This window comes from Chelon labrosus (assembly GCF_963514085.1).
Source record: "Chelon labrosus genome assembly, chromosome: 21".
NCBI lineage: Eukaryota > Metazoa > Chordata > Actinopteri > Mugiliformes > Mugilidae > Chelon > Chelon labrosus.
In genome coordinates, this window is record NC_140354.1 from 12,865,716 (window position 1) to 12,890,051 (window position 24,336).

The 24,336-nt window shown below is 41.1% G+C and overlaps 1 protein-coding gene across 2 annotated transcripts in view; it reads left to right on the plus strand.

The window, feature by feature from the left end:
* The first annotated feature begins 13,665 nt into the window (after window positions 1–13,665).
* Window positions 13,666–24,336, plus strand: part of igf2bp1 (insulin-like growth factor 2 mRNA binding protein 1) — a 54,548-nt gene continuing 43,877 nt past the window's right edge. For both annotated transcript variants that reach the window (XM_084570914.1, XM_084570915.1), the window contains exons 1-2: window positions 13,666–14,144; window positions 15,292–15,352. In XM_084570914.1, the coding sequence (XP_084427040.1) occupies window positions 13,970–14,144; window positions 15,292–15,352 (236 nt within the window). In that variant the 5' untranslated portion in view covers window positions 13,666–13,969. The remainder of the gene's footprint in view (window positions 14,145–15,291; window positions 15,353–24,336) is intronic.

Genomic DNA, 24,336 nt, shown 5'->3' on the forward strand with positions numbered 1-24,336 from the left:
AAACTGCTCAAAGTAAGACGTCTCGCAGCGCTAGAGGAAGCACGACCTGCAGACGAAGACGATGTGACACCAGCAAAAGCTCCAGGAAATACGTAAGTAGTTCAATTGCTGTCCTCTGGACCCAATCTGTCTTTTCATTTGTGTGGAAATTTCTCAAAATGAAGAATGAAAACATCCACCAGAGGGTGATGTATATGGTTTACCACAGTTACACGGCTTCTATTCTTTGATGAGGTGCCCAAGACCCTGTGGCAGGTGTGACAGGATGTTCAGGATTCATGTGGTAGGTAATGACGTGAAGGTAAAGTAAATGTTTGGGGCCCCTAGATAGCTACCTTTAAGTTTAATTTGCAATAACAACCATAAACCTCTTTAAACCAGTGAACTGCATCAACAATATACCACAACCCCACCTTTTAAATTCCCTATGATAGATTTCACTACTTAAGTCTGGAGTGAGAGCACACATATGCTGGGGGGGACCCCCCTAGAACTTGTGATCGCCACTGCACACCACGCAGCTCTGCTGGTCTACTACATAGACAAGAAATGGGACAATGCGCCCCCCACAGTCAGTTTTCTCCGGGCAAGGTGAGTGTACACGTGGAAAACCGCTAAGGACAGCTGTCCATAGCTAAATCCTTTCAGGAATATGCAACATTAAAGCACAATATCAAAATTATCATCAGAAATGCACTCTTAAAACATTTATTTTGAGTTTGCATTCTATCCACGATGTCTCTTGGTGTTTACTGGGGATGGATGCCTCACCCCTGGATTTAGTGGGAGCTTTTTAAATAACAATGAAAACGAGCGCGATAGGATAAAGTAGGATGGGATTATATGGCACCAGATGACCGATTAAATTAAATTCGGATGTGGTCTTTTTTTAAAAAAATGTTGAATCTTTAACAGTAACAGAAACCCCAGCTGTGGGAGCTTGTCACCAACTTTAGCTTTAAAAAACTAAAAATATACAAAAAATACATATTTAAACTTAACAATTTGAACGTTTTTTAAGAGTTTATCAGTAAGTAACACAAATGTGAATGGTGAATTTAGTGACTCTTGGACCACTCTGTTGGCATCGCTTTAATTTGATCCTGGACGAGAACCACACACAAAAAAGTTATTATATTAATAATATATATATATACTTTATAAACGTTAACTGGAGTCTTAAATCAGACTAGAGACTGCCCTTTCATTAAAGGATTAACTTACAATAATAAGGATGATAGTAATAATTTTTAATAGTTATATAGCAGTTAAAATGATTTCGTTTCTAATGCATACTGTCTACAAGAGTCGTCATTTTAATCGCATTTCATCCGTATGTTCGAAACCGCGTGCACGTTCCGGGAACGCGCATTAAAAACCGTCTCCTAAATAAATGAATGAGCTGGCCCGCGCGCTCTTTGTCGGGCCGATTTAAAGCCTTTGAAGTTTCCCGTCGCGCGACTCTCCGGTGCGTATCGGGATGAATTAAAATCCACTCCCTGACACGCGGAGCGTCGGTTCTGCGTGGACGCCGGTTATCGATTAAAAATCATTCGCCTTTTCGATGGCCAGGCTCCGTTGTTTTTTTTTTTTTGTTTTTTTTTTATTCCTTTCTTTTTTCGTGGGGAGGCGTTTCGGGGCCTCGGCGGCTCCGGCTCCTGCGTCGAATCGGTTGCCTTTTCCTCTAAAACGTTAACCGACTCGGGTCCTACAAATAAATTCCGTACAACTAATAATACAATACTGACGCGGTTAATTAGCAGAAGCTGTGTCAATGGACTAAACAAACCCGGAAACTAGTTGTGTTTTATTTTTCGGTGGAAATAAGAATAGTCATAGCCTACTGGTCATTTGAAAAAAATCTCACAAATTAAAAGTGATTAATTTTTAGAAAACAAATGCTTCGGTGAACATAATCGTTTCATATTAATTCATATATTTAGACACATTTACGAGGGCTTACATTAAACCTGACAGGGATTATCTAAGCAAGGTTAAATATGCAATAATTCAGTACGTAAATATGTAATTTATAAGCAACTTGTTTCGAAATAAACAGGTTCATATTTTAAAATCATTCTGAGGCGGAGCTATTCAGGCTGTTGCGCCTCAGCAGGCCATCCCGGCTGAAGGCCCCGGCCTCCCCTCCCGCGGCGGAAGGCAGGCCCGTCTGCAGCGGCCCCCGTCGGACGCTTGGTGGCGGTAGTGGTCTGGATGAGAGAAGGAGCGTTTATGGTGTCAAATTTACTGTAGGCTGTTTTACTTTACAGTCCAACCTCCAACCGCAGCTAGAATAAACAGCTTATCACGTTTTAGGCTTCATTAACAGAATGTAAAGGCAGCAGCCTTTTTAGTTCCGAGTGTTAAACGATAAATAATCTAATAAAAATGAATGCGAAGCTTTTAAGTCCTGCATTTTTATACAATTGAAAAAAAAAACTTGTAAGAATATACAGTTTCTTTTAAATAAAAACTTTATTAACAACACATTGGTATTAAAATACACTTTTTGATTTATATTGACTCATCCAGAGTATGTCTGAGATTAAATAATCAAGTTTTCCTTTGTGAAACTTGTGATTAGATTTACTTTAAAACCCGCAGTTTTATCATGTTCCCAACTTCATTGTTGCTAGACCACATTCATAAATAACACCATATGTTCTCTGATTCAGACCAGGACACTCAACTCCCTGATTAATTAGGAAATTTGAGTTTTTTACTTACTTTAATGAGTACAACCCCCTAAATAAATGAGAAGGAAGAAAAAGTGGACACCCCGTGTCTAAATATTGTGAAGGAAGTTGACTTTAGAAATGAACAAACAGTTGTAGGGGTTTGTTAGTTCCGCCTCCACCCGTGATTGTTCCTCCCCATGAAAGGCTTCTCTCTTTTCGCTTTTTAATTAACTGCTAAATCATGCAGACGTTGTGAACTGAACATTTAGAAGTAAAGACACATTTCTGTTTTTGAATGCGCAAAAAAATGTATGTGATTGTTTCTGGCTCAATATAAGCAATTAAACAAAGATATCATCTCATGTCATCATGTCTTCTTTATGTCTTTTTTTGTTCCCATCTAGTCGAGCCGACACAGTGACTGTGGTGCGTTTAAGTGTCCCTGGATGTATTTCGTCGCCACAATAATCGGTAAACTTGTTTGTATTTCAGAACCAAATGAGGACCGGCTTCGACTGTGGATCGAAACATGTTTCGTCGTCACTGGTATGATCCCATCACAAGATGGTCTCTCGTTTGTTTCTTTAAATGGGGTCCTCTAAGAGGTGCCTCCTCTCTCTCTCTCTCTCTCTCTCTCCATCTCCTCCCCCTTCTCTCTCCATTTTGTGTGTTTTCTGAAAGCATCAAGTCTCCACCACCACACGAGGGATTTCGGAGTATTATTTTGATCGAGCTCGTAGTCGGTGAGTTCGATTCACAAATGGTTAACGACTCCTCCTCCCCCACAGACACGCGTATTTTCTTCTTTTTTTTTTTTTCTTTTTAATTCAATCATCCAATCCTGATCGGTCGTAATGAAAACACACAGTTTGACTTATAGTTCCGGGCTGCACGAGTGAGTCTAGATCTTAAATGAACTCGATTCAAAATCAAATTGAAAGAGTTTGCAAGCAGAATGCTTCTCATGGAAGATATTTTACTGGATGAACCGATCAGTTAGGTCCAGAGAGAATCGGAAAAAATATTAGTTTTCAGATTGCAGCGTTTATTTTGCACAACACAGCCTCCTGATTAATTAATATTTCATTCAGCTATTATTCCACATTGATTCTGAATACATGTTCTTTGTAGAATTCGTTTGCATCATGTTTAAACTAGCCTATTGTTTGTGATTCATCTGGTTATCAGTGACATAAAGTCAGTTATGTGCTACATATGACTAAAAATAGTCACTTTTGATTTCTTGTTTATCTCCCCTGTCAAACCTTGTGTGCAATGTTTCAGGTCTGATTTTCTGAAGGAAAAAGAAATAGAACCTGTTCTCTAGAAACTGTCTCACCACCAAAAACTCTGCAGATTCAAAAATAAGTAAATAAAAACAAATATTTCCTATCATCTGGTCCAGCTGTGGATTTCCCAGCTTCTGACAAGTTAAGCGTTAATACGGTTTCTTCAACTTTTCGTTAACTAAACACATTTCAACGCAGCTTTATACTTCCCTTCTAATTTCTACTCAACAGATTAAGATACAGCAAACAAATAAAGGATGCACGGTTATTCCAGGTGCATATAATAGTTTAGCAATCTGTCTGCATGTTACCTCAGATACATTACCTTACATTATTAACTTTCTATTGCATGACTTTAATTTGCATCCCACTGTTGTATTTTTGCTTCCCACAACCAGTTTGTGGCCTTTCATAAACCCATTTCATGCATGGATAACACAAGAGCATAACTATACTAAATGAAACATTTTCACTTAAACATAATATCATCCTTTCACCCAGCTGCAGATAGCACATCCTGTTTCCATGCTGTCAGCACAGGAAGTGAGGCCCACACATGGCGAGGCATTTCATTCAGTCATTTTTAAGTAAAAAAAAACAATTAAAAGTTAAAATTCACTCCAAGACAGACATGAAATGACTGGAAAGTTGCCGTATCACAGTTTCACACCTCGTAGGCTTACAGTACGTTTACTATAAATGTTTTCTTTCCGTAGATAGAAACATTTTTCCACAGTTTCTCCTGATAGATTTGTCATCTCTGGAAACGTAACGACGGGATTTATAACTTAGCTGCTACAAAATAAATTATTTCCAGCAACGGATGAAACGGTGCACCGAAAGATTGCATGTATGCTCTGTTAGTAATAGAACATATGGCGTCAAAATGTTTAAAACAAAAGATTTTAAGAAGGAACTGAGCCAGAGTCAGTTCAAATTTATCACTTTTTAAAGTCCTCTAACTCCAGTTAGTATACCAAGAACATGAATCTGTCTACTTGATTATTTTTTTCCCCTCAAAAGGTAGTTTTTATTCACGAGAAAGAAAAAAGTAAACTTCCTTGTGATATTATTTAAGTTTATGATTATTTTTTTTCCTTTTAACTTAAAATAGAACCGACAGTCAGTTCATACTCGCTAGATTTTCGTCCATTTGTGCGTTAAAGAGCATGTTCTAAATTAGATCACTTTGTGCACTTTGAAACTGTTTTGACCACCGACTGAAGAAAATAAAAGTACATTTAATTTAATCATAAATTAATGCAATTTGGAAATGTAACATGCAAAGACTAGTCTCCCGAGCTGCCCTAGTACCTTGGTCTGAAGAATGCATTTTCACCCTGCTGTTAATGTCAAAGGAGAGAGGTCAGTCAGGGTGAATGACCTCTTTCCTTTGACTTCATGCACCACACAACAGTTTTGCATAAGAAATTTAAATCCCACACCGTTTTCTCATTCATCCACTGAGGGAAGAAAGATTCTCTCCACAGGATGAACCTTTGAACGCGACTCAACGTCTTCAGAGATTTTTCTAAAAATGTAAAAACAGGATTCTATTTATTATTCATCTTGTCTGGATGGGACCTTTAAAAGATGTGTTAGCTCCATCTTATTCTTGAACCCAGTCTTGGTAAAAAAACAAAACAAAAAAAAGTATGCATTTTAGTTGTGGCTAAAAAAAAACTCCACCACAAACTGATCCTCTCTTGCATCAGAGTAGATTCCTGTTTTTGTGCAGACGCTTCTCCTATGCCATCTCTTTGCCGCTCGTGTTTTTGTGTTGTTTTTTTTTTTCTCTCCGTGTCGTGTTTGTGTTATTTTATTTTATTCCCAGTATACTTGAAGTATGGGAGGCCACACATGGAGCTCAAAAGGACACACAAATGCAGCTCAGCCACCGTGATAAGTAGTAAAACGTCTTTTAACAGAGTTTCCATTTAATTGGTTGTGATACTTTCATTCTTTACACGTTTTATTTTTATTTCTAAATGCCGTCTGCGAGTATTAAAGCTATATTTTTTGGTGATGACCTTGAGCTTTTTTGACTTCAGTATTCATCTAGATTGACGGTATGCACTATTACGCTACAGCCAAAGTTTATATCCTCCTGCACCGACCATATTTTCTTCTCTGTTCTTGCCAGCGGTCGTTAAACTTCTTTTTAATTTGTGAACCCATTTAAATGAAACCGATTAGTCAGAAACCTGCAGACGTTAATTTCAGAACCGAGATTTACGGGGCGCTAATGTGACGGAAGCACACGTGTAATGAAACAGGTTCTCTTCGCACCTTTAGGGATTTAATTCCAGGAACAACTCCGTCTCAGCTACGTTTCCGTTGCTGCTGGTGCTGCTGGTGAGCACGTGCAGGAGACAGTTAGCGACCCACTATGCACGCACAAATGAGTAAAGTATATTTTGTGCAAACTGTTACTCGCCCAGCTGGTCGCACAACTTAATTTCCTCGACTTGAAAGGTTACAGTTAACGCCGAGGTGGTCAGGGCAGCTGGAAATCTGTGTCTGAGGTCATATTATAGAAGAGCAGGAGGGCGATGGGATAATTGGGAGGAAAAAGGTAAAATGAACAGGAAGAACTAGCAGGCTGTAACCATCCGTCTCTGCACACTGATGTTGGAGCTCATTAGTCCAGCAGCAGCAGCAGGAGGAGCAGGAGAAGCAGCAGCAGACGACATCCTGTGCTCCCCTGCTCATGGAAATAGTTTGAATACATGCAATCAACACGTTGTCAACCGTAAACAGGAAGAGTGCCAGCACACGACTGACACGCGTGACGTCCTCTTGTGACATCTAACACGGAGTAAAAAAGAGGATCTGAAAGCAAAGTGGCTGCTTCGGTTGAGAACATAAAAGAAAGTTTTAACTGGAGCCAAATCATCAGGAATAGCAGCTGTAGATCAAATCATACTGAATGGGAAAAACTGTGGCATGATGGGAGATCACTCCAAAGTGGCAAACAATGTGCCTTTAAAATAGGTATTTAGTGGTTGTTAAAAAAAATCTAAATCAACGTCCAAATGATGTTTTTCAGTTACTGTATGGACCTCATTGTTTGGTTTTGAATGAGGTCTCTTCTTTCTAGCAAAGGGACGTTTCTGCCTGAGCAGCCTCAGCATCACAGTATCTAACGAGAACCGTTCCTCCCAGGCCGTTTGTTTCTGGAGGAAGGTATAGAAGCTACACGAGATGTTTTTCTACCTACAGGCTCTGGAAGAGGAGCGCCATGTCTGGATAAATATTTGAACTGTTGTGCTTTGAGCCTCTAAAAGCAGCTGCTGTGCAACTTTTTAGGAGTTTCAAACCAGGACACTGAAAGCTTAAATTTGACCTCTGAAAGCCTTCACAGATGGGACAAAAGTAAAAATGTTTTGCTTCCCGGCCTTTGCTGTTCCAAACATTGACAGGTTCTTGCCTTTGGTCCTCACGTAGTTTTTTTTTTTTTTTTTTTTTTTTTTTTATAAACGAGACATTTCTAAAAAAAATAATCCACAAAAAGACAAAAAAAAAAAATTGTGTCTCTTCCCAACTTCTCTGTAATCTTTCAGCTCACGGTTAAATCTTTTGAAACACAAACATGCAGTTTCTTTCTGAACTATGAGGGACTATTTTTAGCGGCGGATTAATCCAGACAGTGAGCTCCCGTGTGGATTTGTGCAACAGTAGCATGTGTGTGTTTGGGAGGGATTTTATTTTTTATTTTTTTGATGATCTCAAGCTTAGACATATATTGTCGGTCTCTTCGTGGGATTTGATGACAATGTAAAGCATCGCTAGCCTAATCCTTTAAGGCGGCGTCTCTTTGGAGTGTAAATAGTGGAGTTGTTGTCAATGCGATTCATAACACAATTCCTCTAATCTTTCAATTACAAGTTGCACACAGGTTCTCTGTGTGGCTTTACCTGTTTACATCATTGACTGTGTACTGTCTAACTTATTTTAGTTCGGGGGCCACATACAGCCCAATTTGACCTCAAGCGAGCAGTAACATAACAGAATAATAATATAAGTAATGACAACTCCAGATTTTTTGTAGTGCAAAGAAGAACAAGAAAATTAGTAGACTGTTTACATTTAATAAACTATCCTTCAAAAAAGAAAAATAAGTGCAATTTGGGGCACGTTGCTGTCTGCTCTTTTAGTGCTGGGTCTTAGTGTTGTGTTCTGTCCACTTCTCTCACTAAAACAGTGCACAAATTAGAAATAGCAGTTATTTTCATTGAAAAACTACATGCCTCATGCTGTGGGCCAGATTAGACCGTCTGGCGGGCCGCTTTTGGCCCACGAGCCCTATGTTTGACACCTGTGGTTTACCCTCTGGCTCCCCGACGGCTCAGCTCTAACAGAACTGAACATGCAACAGTCAACAGCAGGCAGAGAGAGACATCCTTTTGTTTTTGATTGGACGTCTGGTTGGACCGCAGGGCCTAGGTTAAAAAAAAAAAAAAAAAAAAAAAGTTGCAAAACCTGCGTCAATGCCTCATCACACGACATTTCAAAGACACAACAAGATTAATAACGTTACCTGCAATGCGGTGATCTCACATTACACGTGTGGAGGGCAGAGGACGGTGAATCGGAGGTGAACATTAACCCGTTCGTGCTTCCCGAGGCACTTTGTCTCCTCCTTCTGCATTCCCGCCCAATTCACCCCGTTTCTCCACAGCGTTTGACCTCCGCCTGGCAGCCCCTCCCCCCGCACACACAAACATACACAAGGAGGGAAGACCGCTGGTAGACAAGAGCCATGAGATGCCATTTTTTTGTGTGAGTAGAAAAAAAAAAGTAATTTTCTGACAAATTCACCTACTTTGGATGCAGGGGAGGAGTTTATGTCTTTGGGTTAAGACTAACAAAGTACTTTTCTTCTTTTTTTCATTTTACTCCATGTATTTGCCATGTAAATTGAATGTTGCGTTCTACAAAAAAAAAATAAAAAATCTTTCACTATCAAAGCATCTTCATCAAATAAAATGAAAATATTCCAAACATTTGATGCTTCTGGCTTCTTTCATTTGAAGGATTGTCCACTTAGTTTTGTCTTAACATTCAGAGACGTCTGGTTTTCAAGCTTTCGTTGGAAAAAACGAAGACATTTGAAGGCATCGGTTAGCGCTTATGTTAAAGTGCTACTCTCATGTGAATTGACTGTACAACACTCACATGGGAGCTACAATATCAGTACTCACCACATACTTTTTACTCATTAAAACTATTTACTTACAAGGGGAAAAAAGGGGCTTATACTTTTGAAATTTAAAAAAATAAATCTTCCTCCAGCATTTTTTGAAAGTACATCGTCACACTCAGCCAGGATAATGAAGCAACTTAACTACTGTAGTTTAGATTAAAATACATAGACTAAAAAAAATATATATGCATTTAGTGTTCTTTACCTTTAAAAGATGGCGATTTTCACGTGATAAAATACTCCAGGGTCCATTTGAGACGTGTTTACAACAGAGAGAGAGGAAGAAAGAAGTATCAGGCAGGTTTATAGGAGTTGGAGGAAAAATGAGAAGAGAGGAGGTTCCAGGTCAGAGCAGCGGAAACTATAAGCATTTATTTTTTTTTTTGGATATTACCGAATATGGAATGAATGGGCTTAGATTTATACATACATCCATCAGTGGTTATAACCTCCACACTATTTAACTATTTTCATGACTTAGTTTCTTCTAGCCGCAAGACTTCATCAAGAAAAACTTTTGGTGAATCTGCCGATCGCTGGTCACAGAATATTGAGTCATTTTTTCTGCAGCTGGAAAAAAAAAAAATGTTAATCATATGGATCTGGTTCACTGGGTCAAGGATAAAGTGCAAATGTGTGACTATTTTCAAAACTTGCACAGACACGTGTAGAATTCCTATTTTTATATTTCAAACTTAACACCAGTTGTTGTAGAAGCCACTCATGCTCCTTTCGTCTAAAAGTCTCAAAAGTATGCTGCCTGTTGTTATTCGAGCCCTCGAGACTCTAACCTTTGACCAGAAAGTGGGTGGGAAGAGCAGTTTGAGACAAATCAGGTCAAGGAAACACTTATGTGTGTGGAAACGGAATCTGTAGCGGACTGAGAAGACAATCAAAACTCGTGTTGTTATAAAAGGCGTTCGACTGTACAGGAGGAATGTATTGTGCAGCTACAATTTCACAGCGTTACTCTTCCTTATCCTTCTATTTAACATGGTTGTAGCTGACATAAGTGTGTGTCTGCTAAAACAGATTAATATACACACACTTGCCAGTTTATTAGGTACGCCAGTGAAAATTGACGCGTTCCAATATAACATATTACATTCATGATGATTAATATATTCAGCATTTCTTTAAACAACAGAGAGCTTCTATTGAATCGTATTGTGTCGCAATGTTCTGACATTTCATTCAGTGAGCTAGGCTAAATAACAGAAACACTTTTGAGTTGTAACAGCACCTCAAACTACTTCCTCCAACATGATCATCCAGTTGAATCACAACCTCTCTTTCTCCTTTTCAGACGTCAGCTGAATATAACGGTCACAAAGTGGCATTTAGTGCGGGACTATTACATTGGAATCCATCTGTTTTCACAAGTGTACCTAATATTTTGGCAAGTCAGTGTCTATATTTAACTACACCCCAAATTTATCACGTCATTGATTCAACCAAAGGTTAACTCCTATATAGAAAAACACAACCAGATGACTGATGAGTAAATAAATTGAGAGAATTTCACCAAATTCCACACACACGACCAAATGCAGCAAAATTTCTCCCATGGTTATTCAACTGTACAACCACTCCTGTGCACAGGAGCCATTTTCCATTTTCTAACCGAGCGAGCGCACAGCGGTGCCATGTGTCCTCTGGCGTGTACAGTATGGCTACAAAGTCTCAACAGCCTCTCACACTGAGGAAACAAAGCCCGTTAAACGCAGACTTGTGGAAATTCATACCAAAGCAGGAAAGTGTGAGATAGGAGCACACTGGAGAGCGCACAGAGCGCCAATGTGAACCACAGCCAAACTCTGTGAGTGGGGTGGGGTGAGGAGGGGAGGGAGGCCCGTGCATCAGTCACTGCCCTCCATTTTGAGAGGGATGTGTGGCGCGTGGCGCTGTAGCGCAGCGACTGCGCCATTCTGCTATTTCCTCTGCACTCCACATGGAGATACATGCTAAAAACTGAGGAAGCCAACATGCCTGCTCGGGCGCGGCCCACTGCTCAAGTTGTACTTTAACTCTGGTTATCGTATACTGGTTAAGAATGACATAAAGTGTCTTTAAAGCAGAGGGGTGGTGCAGTTTAATGCCAACTATGAGTCGCCTATAGCTACAACAGCCTTGACTGTGTTAACATTGTTTTGCAGCCAGGGTACAAATTGCCAGGAGGAGGATTTCCTTCCATTTCGCCTATACATCCCCAGCCTCTGCTGAATTATTTTAATCCCAAGTACTACTTCTAATACCCAGTACTATGCTACTTTGTTAATAGACCATATAAAATACCTAATATATATATATATATATATATAGTTTTTTAAAATACCTCTAAATAAAGTGCCGCAAATTGAAGACAATCCTGGTTCCAGTTGCCTCGATCCATGCATGGTCTTCTGAATGTCATCAACTTTGTTAAGTAGATAAACTAAAACTACAAACAGAAGAAACGGATTCAGAACAACATATAATTGTGTTTTATTACAGAATTACAAATGTGAAGACTGGGTGAACTACTATTTGGATGGCAGGGATTCTGATTGACTCAAACAAGTGACCAGCAACCCAAGCTTAGCTAAGCTAGCCTCTTCCTGTGTGAGGCTATGGTTGCTAGCCTATGCTCGCTAGCCTCTATTTTAATGTTGACAGCATCCCGCACTACTGCATTTGAGATTATTTTTTTGTTAAGTGTTGAAGTTGAGGCTAGAAACTTTTGGTACACAGACAAGTGGTGCAGTCATACTGAGAGAGAACACCATATTAGCATATGTAACACATGCCTTTTGTCTGACAAGTATCCATATACCTCCTATTGATTATTGTTTTTGTTTATGTCTGCAGTACGTTGTACTGAAATCATTTTCTACTAAATAGACTATTGAAGTTTATGAGCAAGTGCTTGGGCATGCCTGGTCGAGTGGAGCAATCCACTTAATCCTGTTAAATTAGCACATTTGTTGTGTTGTGTATAATCACGTCTCCTTCGTGTCAGCATGAAATGCACGAGAGAAAAAGATACTGATGAATTTATAAAACACATTAAAATATCCATGGATATATGTACTGTTATACAAAAGTTCACAATGATTATATAAATGATGCATGCTTGCCAGTTCATTAGGTACACTAATACTAAAAACATGAATGCATTCTAATATAACAGTCCTGTGCTAATCCCTCCGTTCGTGACGTTAATCAGTGTTGAAAACAAAGTAAGGAAGGTGGTGGAAAGGTAATAGAAACATGTGTCAGTACAACACAACACAGTTCAGTAGTACTAAAAACCCCAGTTAGTTGAAAACACATGAGCACTCTCAGTTATTTTTCAATAAATGCCTCTGTTAAACTAGGATGAAGTGCAGGACTTTAGTGTAGGCCTATTCGTTTTCACTAGGTGTACCTAATGATATGGCGAGTTAGTGTATTTTAATGAGTAAAAAACGTCACAAATCGGACGATGAAGCCGCCATTTTGGAGACATTGTTTCAGTCCATGGTACTCTGCGTGTACGCAACAGTGCAACCCATCAAAGTGAGTATGAGGGTTTCCACGGGATCCGGTAGCAGCACCCTTGCGGCCCCTGAAGCAAAAACTGGGGCCCTGGACCTTTTGTTCCGCTGCTCCAAACAGCCAAGAGGTTCACTACAGGTCATTTATGTAACATCATGTCAACTAACTTCTTTACCACACATCATATGCATGCGGAGGGCGGGGACGACTGGAGGGGTGGAGGGGGTGCTGTAGATTTAGGTGGCGGCGTCTTGTTATTTAAATGTGAAACGTTTTTTTGGCCTTCAGCTGGCAAGGCGCAGGGTGTTGGGCGAAATGAGTGGAAGTAATAATAATAATAATAAAAAAACAGTTCGACGCCTACAAGGCTGTCCGCTCTTGCCTCTCTATATAGCCTAATCTTCGCCCGCACGAGCAGCGAGCTACGTATGCGGGGCTACGTATGTTGCGTAAAAGCCAAAAACCGCGCCGTGCACGAGTACAGTACGGATGGGAACACGGCAAGGAATTAGGAGGTTTGTGTGCCCATGCGCGCACACACATGAACACAAGCTCATCTGGTGAATACCCTAGGATGAGAGGGGGATGCCTCCTCCCCTTCCTCCTCTCTCTAACCTACTCCAAATAGACCACGTGGTTTCCTCTTTGCAAACAAAAAAAAAAAAAAAAAAAAGGAAAAAAAAACGTGAATTAGAGTCGGTGAAGGGGCGGCGCGTCACCCCTCTGCCGACAGCGGGCGGATCGCTGAGAGAGGGACGGGTAGAAAACTAGAGAGAGAGAGAGAGGGAGAGAGAGAGCGAGAGGCGGAGAGAGAGGAAAACATTTCTCCCGATCTGATCCCGCCATAGTTTTTCCCACTCCTCCACCATAAACCCATCATCAAACCCACCCAGTACACCTCCTCCACAGTGCGATAGCGAGGCTATAGGCTGCTGCTTTATTTCTCTGCTGGGGCCGGCTGGAAGTCAAGGGATTTCATTTTCTCCTCCTGCTCCATTTATTCAACTGGATTTACGGCCGCCTGATTTGAAATTTTATTTTTTATTTTAATTGAATTTCTATTTTTGTAGGCGTTTTTTTTTTTCTTCTCTCTGCACTCCGGCGTGCGATTTCCACTTTCTGTTAGTGCGAGCGAGTGTGGCAATATCTTGTTGCGCTATTTGCAAATTCAGGAGAGAAACTTTTCTTTTGCTGGAGTCAGTTTCAGTTATTCTGGGCTTTGTTTATTTTCGTTTTTTATTTTATTTTTTTTGGGAGGACTCGGATAAACAATTTCCACCATGCACAAGCTATACATTGGGAATCTAGGCGAAAGCGTGACTGCCGAGGACTTAGGAAAAACCTTTGACGAACACAAGATCCAATACTCCGGACAGTTTCTAATGAAAACCGGCTATGCGTTTGTGGATTGTCCGGACGATCAGTGGGCCATGAAGGCGATCGAGACGTTTTCTGGTGAGTTAAGGGTGTACTAGTGACCACCGGGGACCCTCCTTCTTTGCACTTTTAGTTTCATTCATTCTACACATGCTAGCGGGTGGACGCCGGTGCACAACCCCGGCTTGCATGCCCACCTTTCAGCTGCGTGCCCCAGTTTCACTCCCCGGTCACCTCCGAGGCTCCAACTGAATTAAAACTGTTTTTTATAAATGCTAGCTTAACGAGTAGTGGTGTGTGTGGAGACCTACACACCCTGGGGAGCCATTCAACTTTTGCAGGGGGGAGGGACACTAGTAGTGTAAACGTAAAGCTATAGCCTATAACACAGAGCCTGTGGCGAGCGTTTGACACTGTTTGCGATTTGACCCAACGAGATCAGAACAGTCCAATGCTAATTGTACCATGAAGCTAAAGCGTGCACATGGGTGTCGTTTAGATACCTTGCACCCCTGTACTACTGTTTAATTTAGCCTTTTCCTTTGATATAGAATGAAGCTTCGCTGCTTCCCCTCCCCCTTTAAGCCGGGAGTCCACTATGACACAAAGATAGGAAAAAATACATTACCCTGTGTACTTACCAAAACGGGCCTCACACCAGCACGAATCCAAAATAACCAGCGAGCAGCAGCATTGTCGTAAAGCTCTCTCTTTCTGTTTTGAAGCCCGTTTCTCACGATTTCCTACATATGTAACGTGAAGAGGAGGCAAGGTCGCCATGCCAGTCCTCTCCAACGTGAAACATCCAAGACAAGCCCCCCTTTTTTAAAAATATTTTATATGAATCACATTTCAAACATTGTGAAGTAATATTAATATCCTCGTGGCTGTCACATTCACAGGCTACGTGTAATTTAACCAGGCTTTTTGTGGGACTTAAAGTGACGTGCCTCTTCTGTTCACTTGCTCCATGACTTCTGAGTTGGGCCCTTTGAACATGTCCGCCTCTCACTTTTCCATTTCCCCTTATACTGCTTTGGTACGCTGCAGGTTTTGGGGTTTTTAAAGGAAGAAAAAAAGTTAGTAGCTGTCCTCCACGCTACCAAGAATAACCTACAGCACTCCCCTCTTCCTCCCCAATAGGCCTGCACAGCTAGTAAACAGTTAGCATGTAGCCACCCTGTGCCCTGAATCTATTTATTTATTTATTATTTATTCTTTTCAGGTAAAGTGGAGCTTCATGGGAAACGTATCGAGGTCGAGCACTCCGTCCCCAAGAAGCAAAGGTACAAAACAGCATTCAGGCATTTCCAACACCCCTCCCCCTCATATAGCTTGCTCTCTTCAAAAAACCTTTCATGTGTTGCATCACCTTGTGTTACAGGCCTCTTGTCTCTCACGGAGTTCAAATTGAAAACACTGATTAATGAGCGTTAAATGGAGACTCGTCCGTGCGTCTTCATTACGCTTAAAACGCCATTTGGATGCTAGCAGTGGCTAGTTTTTTATTTTATTTTATTATTTTAATGTTGGTGGTGGTGGTGGTGGGGCTGACGTTGCGGAGCCTGAACTTTGTCGGCCATTGCTGTGGAAGTGTGTCAGCTTGCTGGAGATTTTACTGGTCGTTTTGAAAGGCTGGTGTTGGTTGAGTGGTGCTGGGCGAGTCCAGCGAGCACGTAGGGGTAGTACCGTTTGCGAAGTCATCACAAATGCGATAAGCACGTCCTGTGCGTATACACACACACGTGTATACATATATAAAATTGCTTTAACGTGTATAAAAATACACTGCGAAACGTGTGCTGTGAGCTATGTGTTGTAACCTGTGGTGTATGCTGTTACGTGTGTGTGTGTGTCTTTATAATCCCGGACAACTTTTTAAACTCTAGCCCATATGCATTAAAGTTGATCTCCGCATTATTTCCATGCACGTAGCTTTTGGCGTAATTGATTGTTTACACCTGTGTGTGTGACTTCAAATCCCTTTAAAAATAATAATTAATGAGTTAGAACGGATTCGTATCAAACTCAAATTATTTTTAATATATATGACTTAACTTTTAAAAGATATAAAATACTTCCAAGAAAAAAAAATGTCGTTTATGTCATTTAATGGAACCCATGATAGTTTAATAAAATATATATACATATATATTTTTACGTGAATCATAAATTTCTTGCAAAAACACGCTTGTGTGTTTTAATATTTTAATTTCTACAATTTTAACCTCTTGTTGTCAAATGTGGGTTAAAATTAAAATAGGATTTTGGTGTAAATCGTTAAAACGCTCATATCTGGATTATATCAGTGGTACCTGTAGCTTTGACTTAAAAAAATAAAAAAATAAAAAAAAATGAGAGAGGAGCGTATGGACGTAAATTGCTCATCAGATGTGTTGCGGGAACCAGGCTGGACCTGCGTTATACAGCAGTACGGAATTCTCCTATAGCTCATCATTCATGGCTGTAGTAACCTTTGGCACAGATACGAGGTGAGCTCTGAGCACTCTTCTCCATGTTCCGCCATTTGGCTACATGTGTGTGTATGCGCGTCCCATGATCAAAATGGCCAGTGAGCGTAGATCCCAACCTACGTGCACAGCGTTGGTTTGAAATAAATACAAGCATTTGGTGTAGTCGACTGTAAAGGTGATTTTGTGTGAACGTGGCGAAATATTTGAATTGGAGCGTTTTTTGGGCGCACGCCCCTGAACCAGGAGGTGCGCAGTGGAAACGTTGCAACATGGCTGTTGCACAAATACAACAGCAGTGTGCTCTTTCTGCGCACGAATGGCGCTATAGGCGCTGAGGCAGAATCTCGCAAACTGTTGTCAAAACTCGCCACGATCAGAAAAACCCAACATGGCAGCAGTCTGTAATTTCTTGTAATCTCCCAGCGGGTCTGTGAATTATTCTGATGGCGCCGGGGGTTTGCGCGAAGAGTGTCCCAGACCTTCTCTATGATAACCTTGAAGAGCCATAATGATAAAGGTGATTTGTGAGTGTAGGGGGGCCACCGTGGGCGAGCGGAGGCCTCCATAACACGTGGTGCGTCCACGCAGAGTGGAGTCACTCCACGTCAGGCAGTGAGGGCAAAATGGCGCAGCTCTGAATGAATCAGTAAGGCTGCTGCTTTTTTTTTTTTTTTTTTTCCTTCCCCACTGTTGTGTGTCGTTCCGGGTCTCTTCACCGTCGGTTCACCCTGTACTAACACAACACTTTACGTGTTCCTGTTTAAAACGAACGCTGCAGGAGAGGGTTAATACGTTAAAATATTTTTGGACGCCTATCAACCTATAAAATGGCCGTTCGCTTACTCGCCTACCAATTATCCCAAATTACGTCCCAAAATGATCGTGGTTGAATATTTGACCACGTTTGCGAGATGTTTCAACACTAATTTTACTTAAATAATTTCGTAAATGTTTAAAAACGCCCCAGCAGCACGTTAATTTGAGTTTTTGAAGAAGTGTGCCTTTACCAGAAATAAACAGGCAAAAATAATTTACTGTATTATGTATCACAGGATTGTATTTAGCTTGAAAAGATGATTTATAATAATTTGAATGTGACTAGTCTCAGACTGTTTTAAAGTTTGCAGTTATGTTGCTGCTGTGTGTGTGGGGTGTGGCTTTCAGGATTTGGTTTAAAAAGACACAGTTGCTGCTGGTTAAATACCTTAATAGTGATGTTTTTTTTTAAATGGATCATCAATGGTGGTGTTTGTGTGGGAGTGGTGGCTATTCAAATGGAGAGAGCCCTGCAACTAGAAGATCCAGGGTGCGATTCCTTCTTTTGTATTCTGCAAGTGTCACTTGTGAAAGCAAAAAGCTGCGGGGGGTTGCCGGCCCTGGCTGTCCCCCCCCCTCTGAACATGTTGTGGACATGTATGTTGTGTATGTGTGTGTATGGAAATAGTCACGTTTTAAATTTCTGAGATAATCGTAGTCAGGAAGCGAGCAGAAAATGTGTGTCAGGCTGCAGAGTGTTTGTGGAAGCCAAGGCGGTAGAGGAAGAGAGGGAAGGGAGTCAGAAGGGAGCGTGGGGGGTTGAATTGTGTGTGTGGGTTGGTGGTGGGGGTGGGTGGAGGTGCTCAGAGGGAACAAGCCACCAGTCTTTGGAGAGGGGGGAAAAAAATGTATAGAATGCCCATTGTGGGCGTAAAGCGAATCCCAAAACAGCACCCACCCAAAATCCCATTAAAATAACTACTTATAGCCCGCAGATAAATATTTAAATGAAGGGTGGAGAAAAGAAAGGTTTTGCCCTTGAGGGTCTCCAATTCTTGATTAAAAAAAATAAATAAAAAAAATAATAATCAAGTCAAAATCTTGTAGACTCTGTCTGCTAATTCACTTTTAGCTGTAGGAACCAAGAATTTAAGAATAATCTGTTTTCATGCAACTCGCTCATAGATTTGATGGTGGCCGGAAAGGATAATCTTGAAATATAATAGTTAAAAATATTGAAACAGTTTGAGAATGACTACTACTTTAGTTTGTCTAAGAAATGCAAAGTTTTTTCACTGGGCATTAAAGCTGAAAAGCCCTAAAAATATACATTAAAGTGTAAACCTCACTACAATACTTATATACACTGAGTAACATGTCTAAGGGAGGTAGTTTGTTTTATATGGACGACTAAGGAGCCTGTAGCTGTTTACTCAGGTTTCACTCTCGTGCTTGATCATATTGGCAGCCATTTTTTTTTTTTTTAAAGCCTGGTAAACAAGCGTTACTCTTTACAGCCTCGTTGGAGCTCTGTTCTGATTTCCACGACTGAAAGGTGTTCTTGTGCTGTAACTTGGCTCGTCGGCTAGTAGCGGGAATGGCAAGTTGCTCAGATCGGAGTGTGCTGATGTTAATTCAGACAATCAGAAGTAATACAGTACATGAATGGAGCCTAGGTTGCAGCTACACCTGGGCAGCTCCTTGTGATCCACTGGACTGAACCATGTTGACCAGAAAGGTGCCAAAGAAGAATTAAATATATAATCTGGCATATCAGCTTTGTACTTAAAAAAAATAAAATAAAATTTAAATGCAAGCCATTTGTTAATTCCGTAACTTTGGCGATGCATCCTACTTCAATATATTTTGTAACCTAGTGATTTAACTTTACATGGAGGTGTCCACATGTTTTTATTTTAAATCCTGCTCTAATTTTAGAGCAAATTATACTCCGTGAACTAATTTCATTAAAATAAGTACACTGCATGCGGTTTTATATCAGATGTACCCGAATTTACGTGTAAGACTTTATTCAGATACTTGTCTGTTGTGATTAGATGCTGTAATTGCGGCCATGCCTGAGTAATCATCAGTGTTGTGACAATTTTCAGTTTCAGAACTTTTTCTTCGCTTTAAACACTTCTGAGGTCTGGAAGCAGGGGTGTGTTAATGTGTGTGTGTGTGTGGTAGTGTGCCGCTAACGAGGGTATGCTTACAGTCAAGGTGTTGAATATGACATGTCTCTGACTCCTAATCTAGTTTTTATCTTTAACTAGCGCTAGTGCTGCTAATTGGATCGGATTTGGCGTATTTGCTCTAAGAACAATGCCAATGTTTTGCAGTCTCCAAGAAAAAAAAAAAAACACACAATGCACAGGGCGACTCCAGGAATGTGACACTTTACCATTTGCTGCTGCCCATGTTTCTGTTTTACTTTCTGTTATGATTTGCCCGCTGAGTGGATGTGACACCGAAATAAATCTGAATCTCCTCACCGATCTGTTCGCTGTTTATAATTGTTGCAGATAATCTTCTGCACCCTTTAGGTGATTTTGCTGAACAGTAGTCTCTTGATCTGTAACTGGACTGAACATCTCTCGGGTGGCGTAGATTAGAGGAGAAGTGTTTACAGTACAGAAGTCGGTAGATGGTAGAAAGTGACGTTGAAGCTAATTGTTCTGACTGTGTGTGAACGGGTGGAGGATAGGTGGGAGGATTTCTTTTTTTAAAATAAAAGGGCTCGCCACGTCCTCTTGGTGAACCTATCAGTCGTCATCCATACTGCTAGAACAGATTTCTCCTTGCCTCCGTGCTTGGCGGGTAGAGTCCTCCATTGTCTTGATTTAGCTGTGAATGCAGTACAGGGCTTGTTTGCGAACCGTCTTCCCTCTGATTTCATAGCTGTGGTATTTGGCGTGACCAAAGCTCACCTTCAATTTGGCTCTTTGTCTGGCTTTTGGTGCCAAAATAGGAACTGGTGCATACCATCGACCGTTGACGTCCATCAAAATGCTTCAGACAGAGCTTTAAACCAGTCAAATGTAGTTTTCTGCTTTGATAATCGATTCAATTTTAATTGTAAACCCATGTGTTAAATGTTCCTCATTTAAAAACAAATATCTTTGCAAAGGGCAGCATCTTCTCTTGTAATAAACCCAATGCTTTCCAGTGCGCTTGGACAAAAAACCGCTACACTGCACGGAGGAAGGTTTCTCACAAATCCTCACCCTCACCTTGCGTCCTCATCACCTATGCTACCACCGGACGCGTAGTCGTTCTTGTCCACCACGCTCTTCCTGACAAAAAGTTTCAAATCATCTCGATCGCCGCTCTCTGTGCTCTGTAGATTTAACCCAAATCTACAGTTTTAAAATGTGGGGCATGTCAACATATCCTCTGTCACCACTGCTTCGCTGATTTTTTTTTTTTTTTAAACGGCTCTACTATGGTTTGCATTGCGAAAAACTATCGTGGCGGACAAGATGTAGATTATTTCAGATCGCTGACTGCTACATCTCTTCCCCAGTGTAACTGTTAAAAATGTTAACCAACGATCAAGTTCCTCTATAATCCTCATATTTTCACCTTTTTTCTTCTTTTGGCCAGCTTGGAAATCTAAAATATAATTTTCCTAGTTGCTATTTTACAGCGGTACATTGGCATTTTGCTTTGGTGTTTTTAGTTTAGCCTTTCAGATTGAAAAAAAAAAAAAAAAATCAAAATGAAATGAAGGTCCAATGAGCTTTCAGCCACATCTCAGAAGGGTTTGCCTTGTGTAGGTGGTTAATTCTGAATGTCCATGCTTGAGAAGTCTCGCAGACGCTTTGGTGTATATCATATGATGTATCAAATAGATTCAGATTCAGAAAACTTTTATTTGTCCCCGGGGAGGGCAATTTAAGGCACAAGTGAGCAGCTTAACGTGCAAGTGCAGACATTTTAAGGTGCAAAGAAACAGAAACAGAACAAGATACAAAGTATATACAAGTTACCATGCCATAAATGTTATGACTATCCAAAATATCCATGGAGAATGTAAACAGACTGTGTAAGTAAAGTGACTAAAGTGCAAATGTAAACAGTAAACAGTAGTTACAGGGAATATGTATTTTCAAGTTATAGCCGAGGTAGAATGGGCAATAAATAAAAACAGCCAAAAACAAACAACAAATAGGTCATGCCCAATAGTTTGGGCTTGTCATCCTTTTAAAATGAAGCAGTTGTCAGTCCTCATTACATATCTTCAAGATCTGAGCAGCCATTTTGTCCTCCTACAACCTCAACGAGGCTAAAGTATCTAAAATATTAAGTGTAAGTGTAATGTTGAATCATCCTTTGCCACCGTCAGATTCATCTTTAGGTACCGGGGACGTACAATCACTACAATGCGCGCTTGAGTTGTACATGTGTTGTTAACAGAACAAGTGTCTCTGATTTGATTGCGCCGTGCTCCGAAAGTGGAAAATAGGTTATGTCAAACACTGAGCTCAGCGACGAGATCTGAGCTGTAAGTAATGCCCCAGGTAGGACAAGTGTAGCTGGGTAAATAGTGGCCCGGGACGACAACCTCCACTCCTTTATTTGAAGTGCAAGGCTCTCGCTGCTACTCTTGCTTAAGAACCCCCCCCCCCCCGCCCCATTTATCATTGCTGCAGAGAAACGGGTATTATAGATGTGCTGATAGGGCAGGAAAAGGCTTTACTGATGCTGCACAGGTGTTCTGATGTAACGCTGAAGCCTCGTCGCCTTGTAGCCACGACCTGACCGTAGATTATTTAAAAAAAATAAATGCTGCAGTGAGATAGTTATGGGTCTTTTGGTCTCGCCGTTAGCTAACATAGACTAGGTCCATTTAAATGCATATTTTATTTCACTTTTTGAAGGATGGGTTCAAATATTATTAATGTAAAATATTTTTTTTCCTTTTCTGGAAGGTTTAAAATGCGTATTTCCTCAAATAGTGACAGAGTCATTATTTATCTCTACTGCAGAAGCCGTTATTTAACTCAGATTTATATTAGAGACATGTCTCCTGTTTGACAAGTATATTAAAAAGAAAATTGCCATATTTCAGTAGAAATCCTTATTTCAGTTTGCTCCCGCTTTCCCTGTTGAAGTTAAAAATTTCACGTGTTTAATGTAAACCCACCACTTCCCTTGTAAGCATTTCAAATTAAAAGCCCCCACGATGTTGCAGGTGGACTGACGCCCTTAGTCTCTGTGCAGTGCTTTTATTTTGAAGCATTTGCGGTTGCGGCATACGAGGGATGACGAAGCGTGCGAACGGCAAAGTGTTCAAACAAGCCAGGATATGTTGTTTAATTAGTCAAATTAAACGGGTTACATTTCGCATTAATTGACTGGCATCGTTTTAAATGTTTGCGTTGGCGACGCCGCCTCAACAGCCGTTAGCTGAGAAATTTGAGGAAATGCCGCGAGTCCGTGGTGACACGCTATTTGTAGCCTAACTGGTTTCATATTATCAAATATTATACTTTGTATAAGATGCTGCCACGTTTACACGCAACTAGTGTAAATAGCGAAATGCCACAGACGATAAATTATTTCTGTTGTATTCCGTTCTAACTTCCTGTAACATTGTATTTGTCACAAAAGCATTCAACCATAGCTTCGAGTTACACCCTGATTTTCTGCATCCCTCATCTTCTAAACACCCATGCAAATTCTCTTATTTTTTTCTCCCCCCCTGCTAAATCCTAAACCATTTCATGCAAAAGTTCCTTTGTTTGTCTCTTATGATCGTTTCAATTTTGTGCAAAGGCGTTTTTACGTTATATTCGCACTCTTCTCTCAGTGATGGAGAACTTGATCAATCCTCATGTGTGAAGCAGGAAGGTCAGGGTCCACCGGAGCTGGTGGTGGTGGTGGGGGAGACTGGCTCAAGGACGCTTCAGTCCGGTGTACAGAGGGTCCCAAATGAAATCCCAATCAATAGAAAAAAATAAAAAAAAACTGCTAAAGCATGTGAGTCAAGCCTCGTAGGGGTTAAGACACGATAGCGGAGAACATCTATTACCGTGTGTTGAAAATTCTCTGCACATTTTTCGGGTAAAATATAGTTTTGGTGCACATGCTGTTGAATATTAATGACTGTATGATGTCTATCTGTGCAGGGAGCACTTCAAATAAGTCTAAGATGAGATTGGTTTCAGAAACGCATTAGTCAGCAGTTTACACATAGATGTACAGAGAGAAATATTCACATAAAGAAGCTGGTTTGAGTCATATTTTTCATCTATGCTTGGAATTCCTCTTCCCAGTATCCTGCATGCAGAGAGCTGTGTTTGAGAGAGAGAGGCTTGGAGAAGGAGAGGCAAACTGTGGTTTGATTTCCTCCCCTCTCATGGCTGGCGAGGAGTCGGAGGAGGAGGGGACAGTGGGCGGAGGGATCAAGGGGGGTGCGACCAATCGTCTGGCGGCAGCACCTGCGTGAGTCGGGGGCGGTGGTGGTGGTGGTGGTGGGGGGGCGTTCGCCGGCGCCGAGACCAGAGGACCCGATAGGTCGTCCCTGCCTCGCTGCCTCGCTCGCTCACACGCATGCTTTGACTTTATCCGTCTCTCTCTCTCTCTCTGTTCATTCTCTCACTCTCTCTCCTTTTCCTCCACCCCTCCCTGGTACAGTATGTCCATTTCTTTCTCCCTTGTTTTCCCTTCCCTCGCTCTCCCCTGGCGTGTTGCCATGTTCTCTTTCAGCAGGCGAGCCGAGGCAGAGCGTTAGAAAGCACACGGCAGACGGGCGGATGAAGGGACCCGGGCGAGAGCGACGCTGAGATGGCTGCATGTGTTTTAAATTTTGTTGTCAGCTCCACTGCCTTTCTAGAGCGCTCTGGACAAACAGTTTGGGAGATAGCTGCAATCTGATTAGACGGGAGGGGGGGGCTGCCGCTTCGCTGCATTGTTTGTCTGCTGGCGTATCCGCGGTCCATGAATGTAGCCTGTGGTTTGGGTTTGTGTCCTCTATTTGCATTAAACCATCAGTTGTCTTGAGGAGAGAGACGGAGAAGTGGTCGCAAATCAGT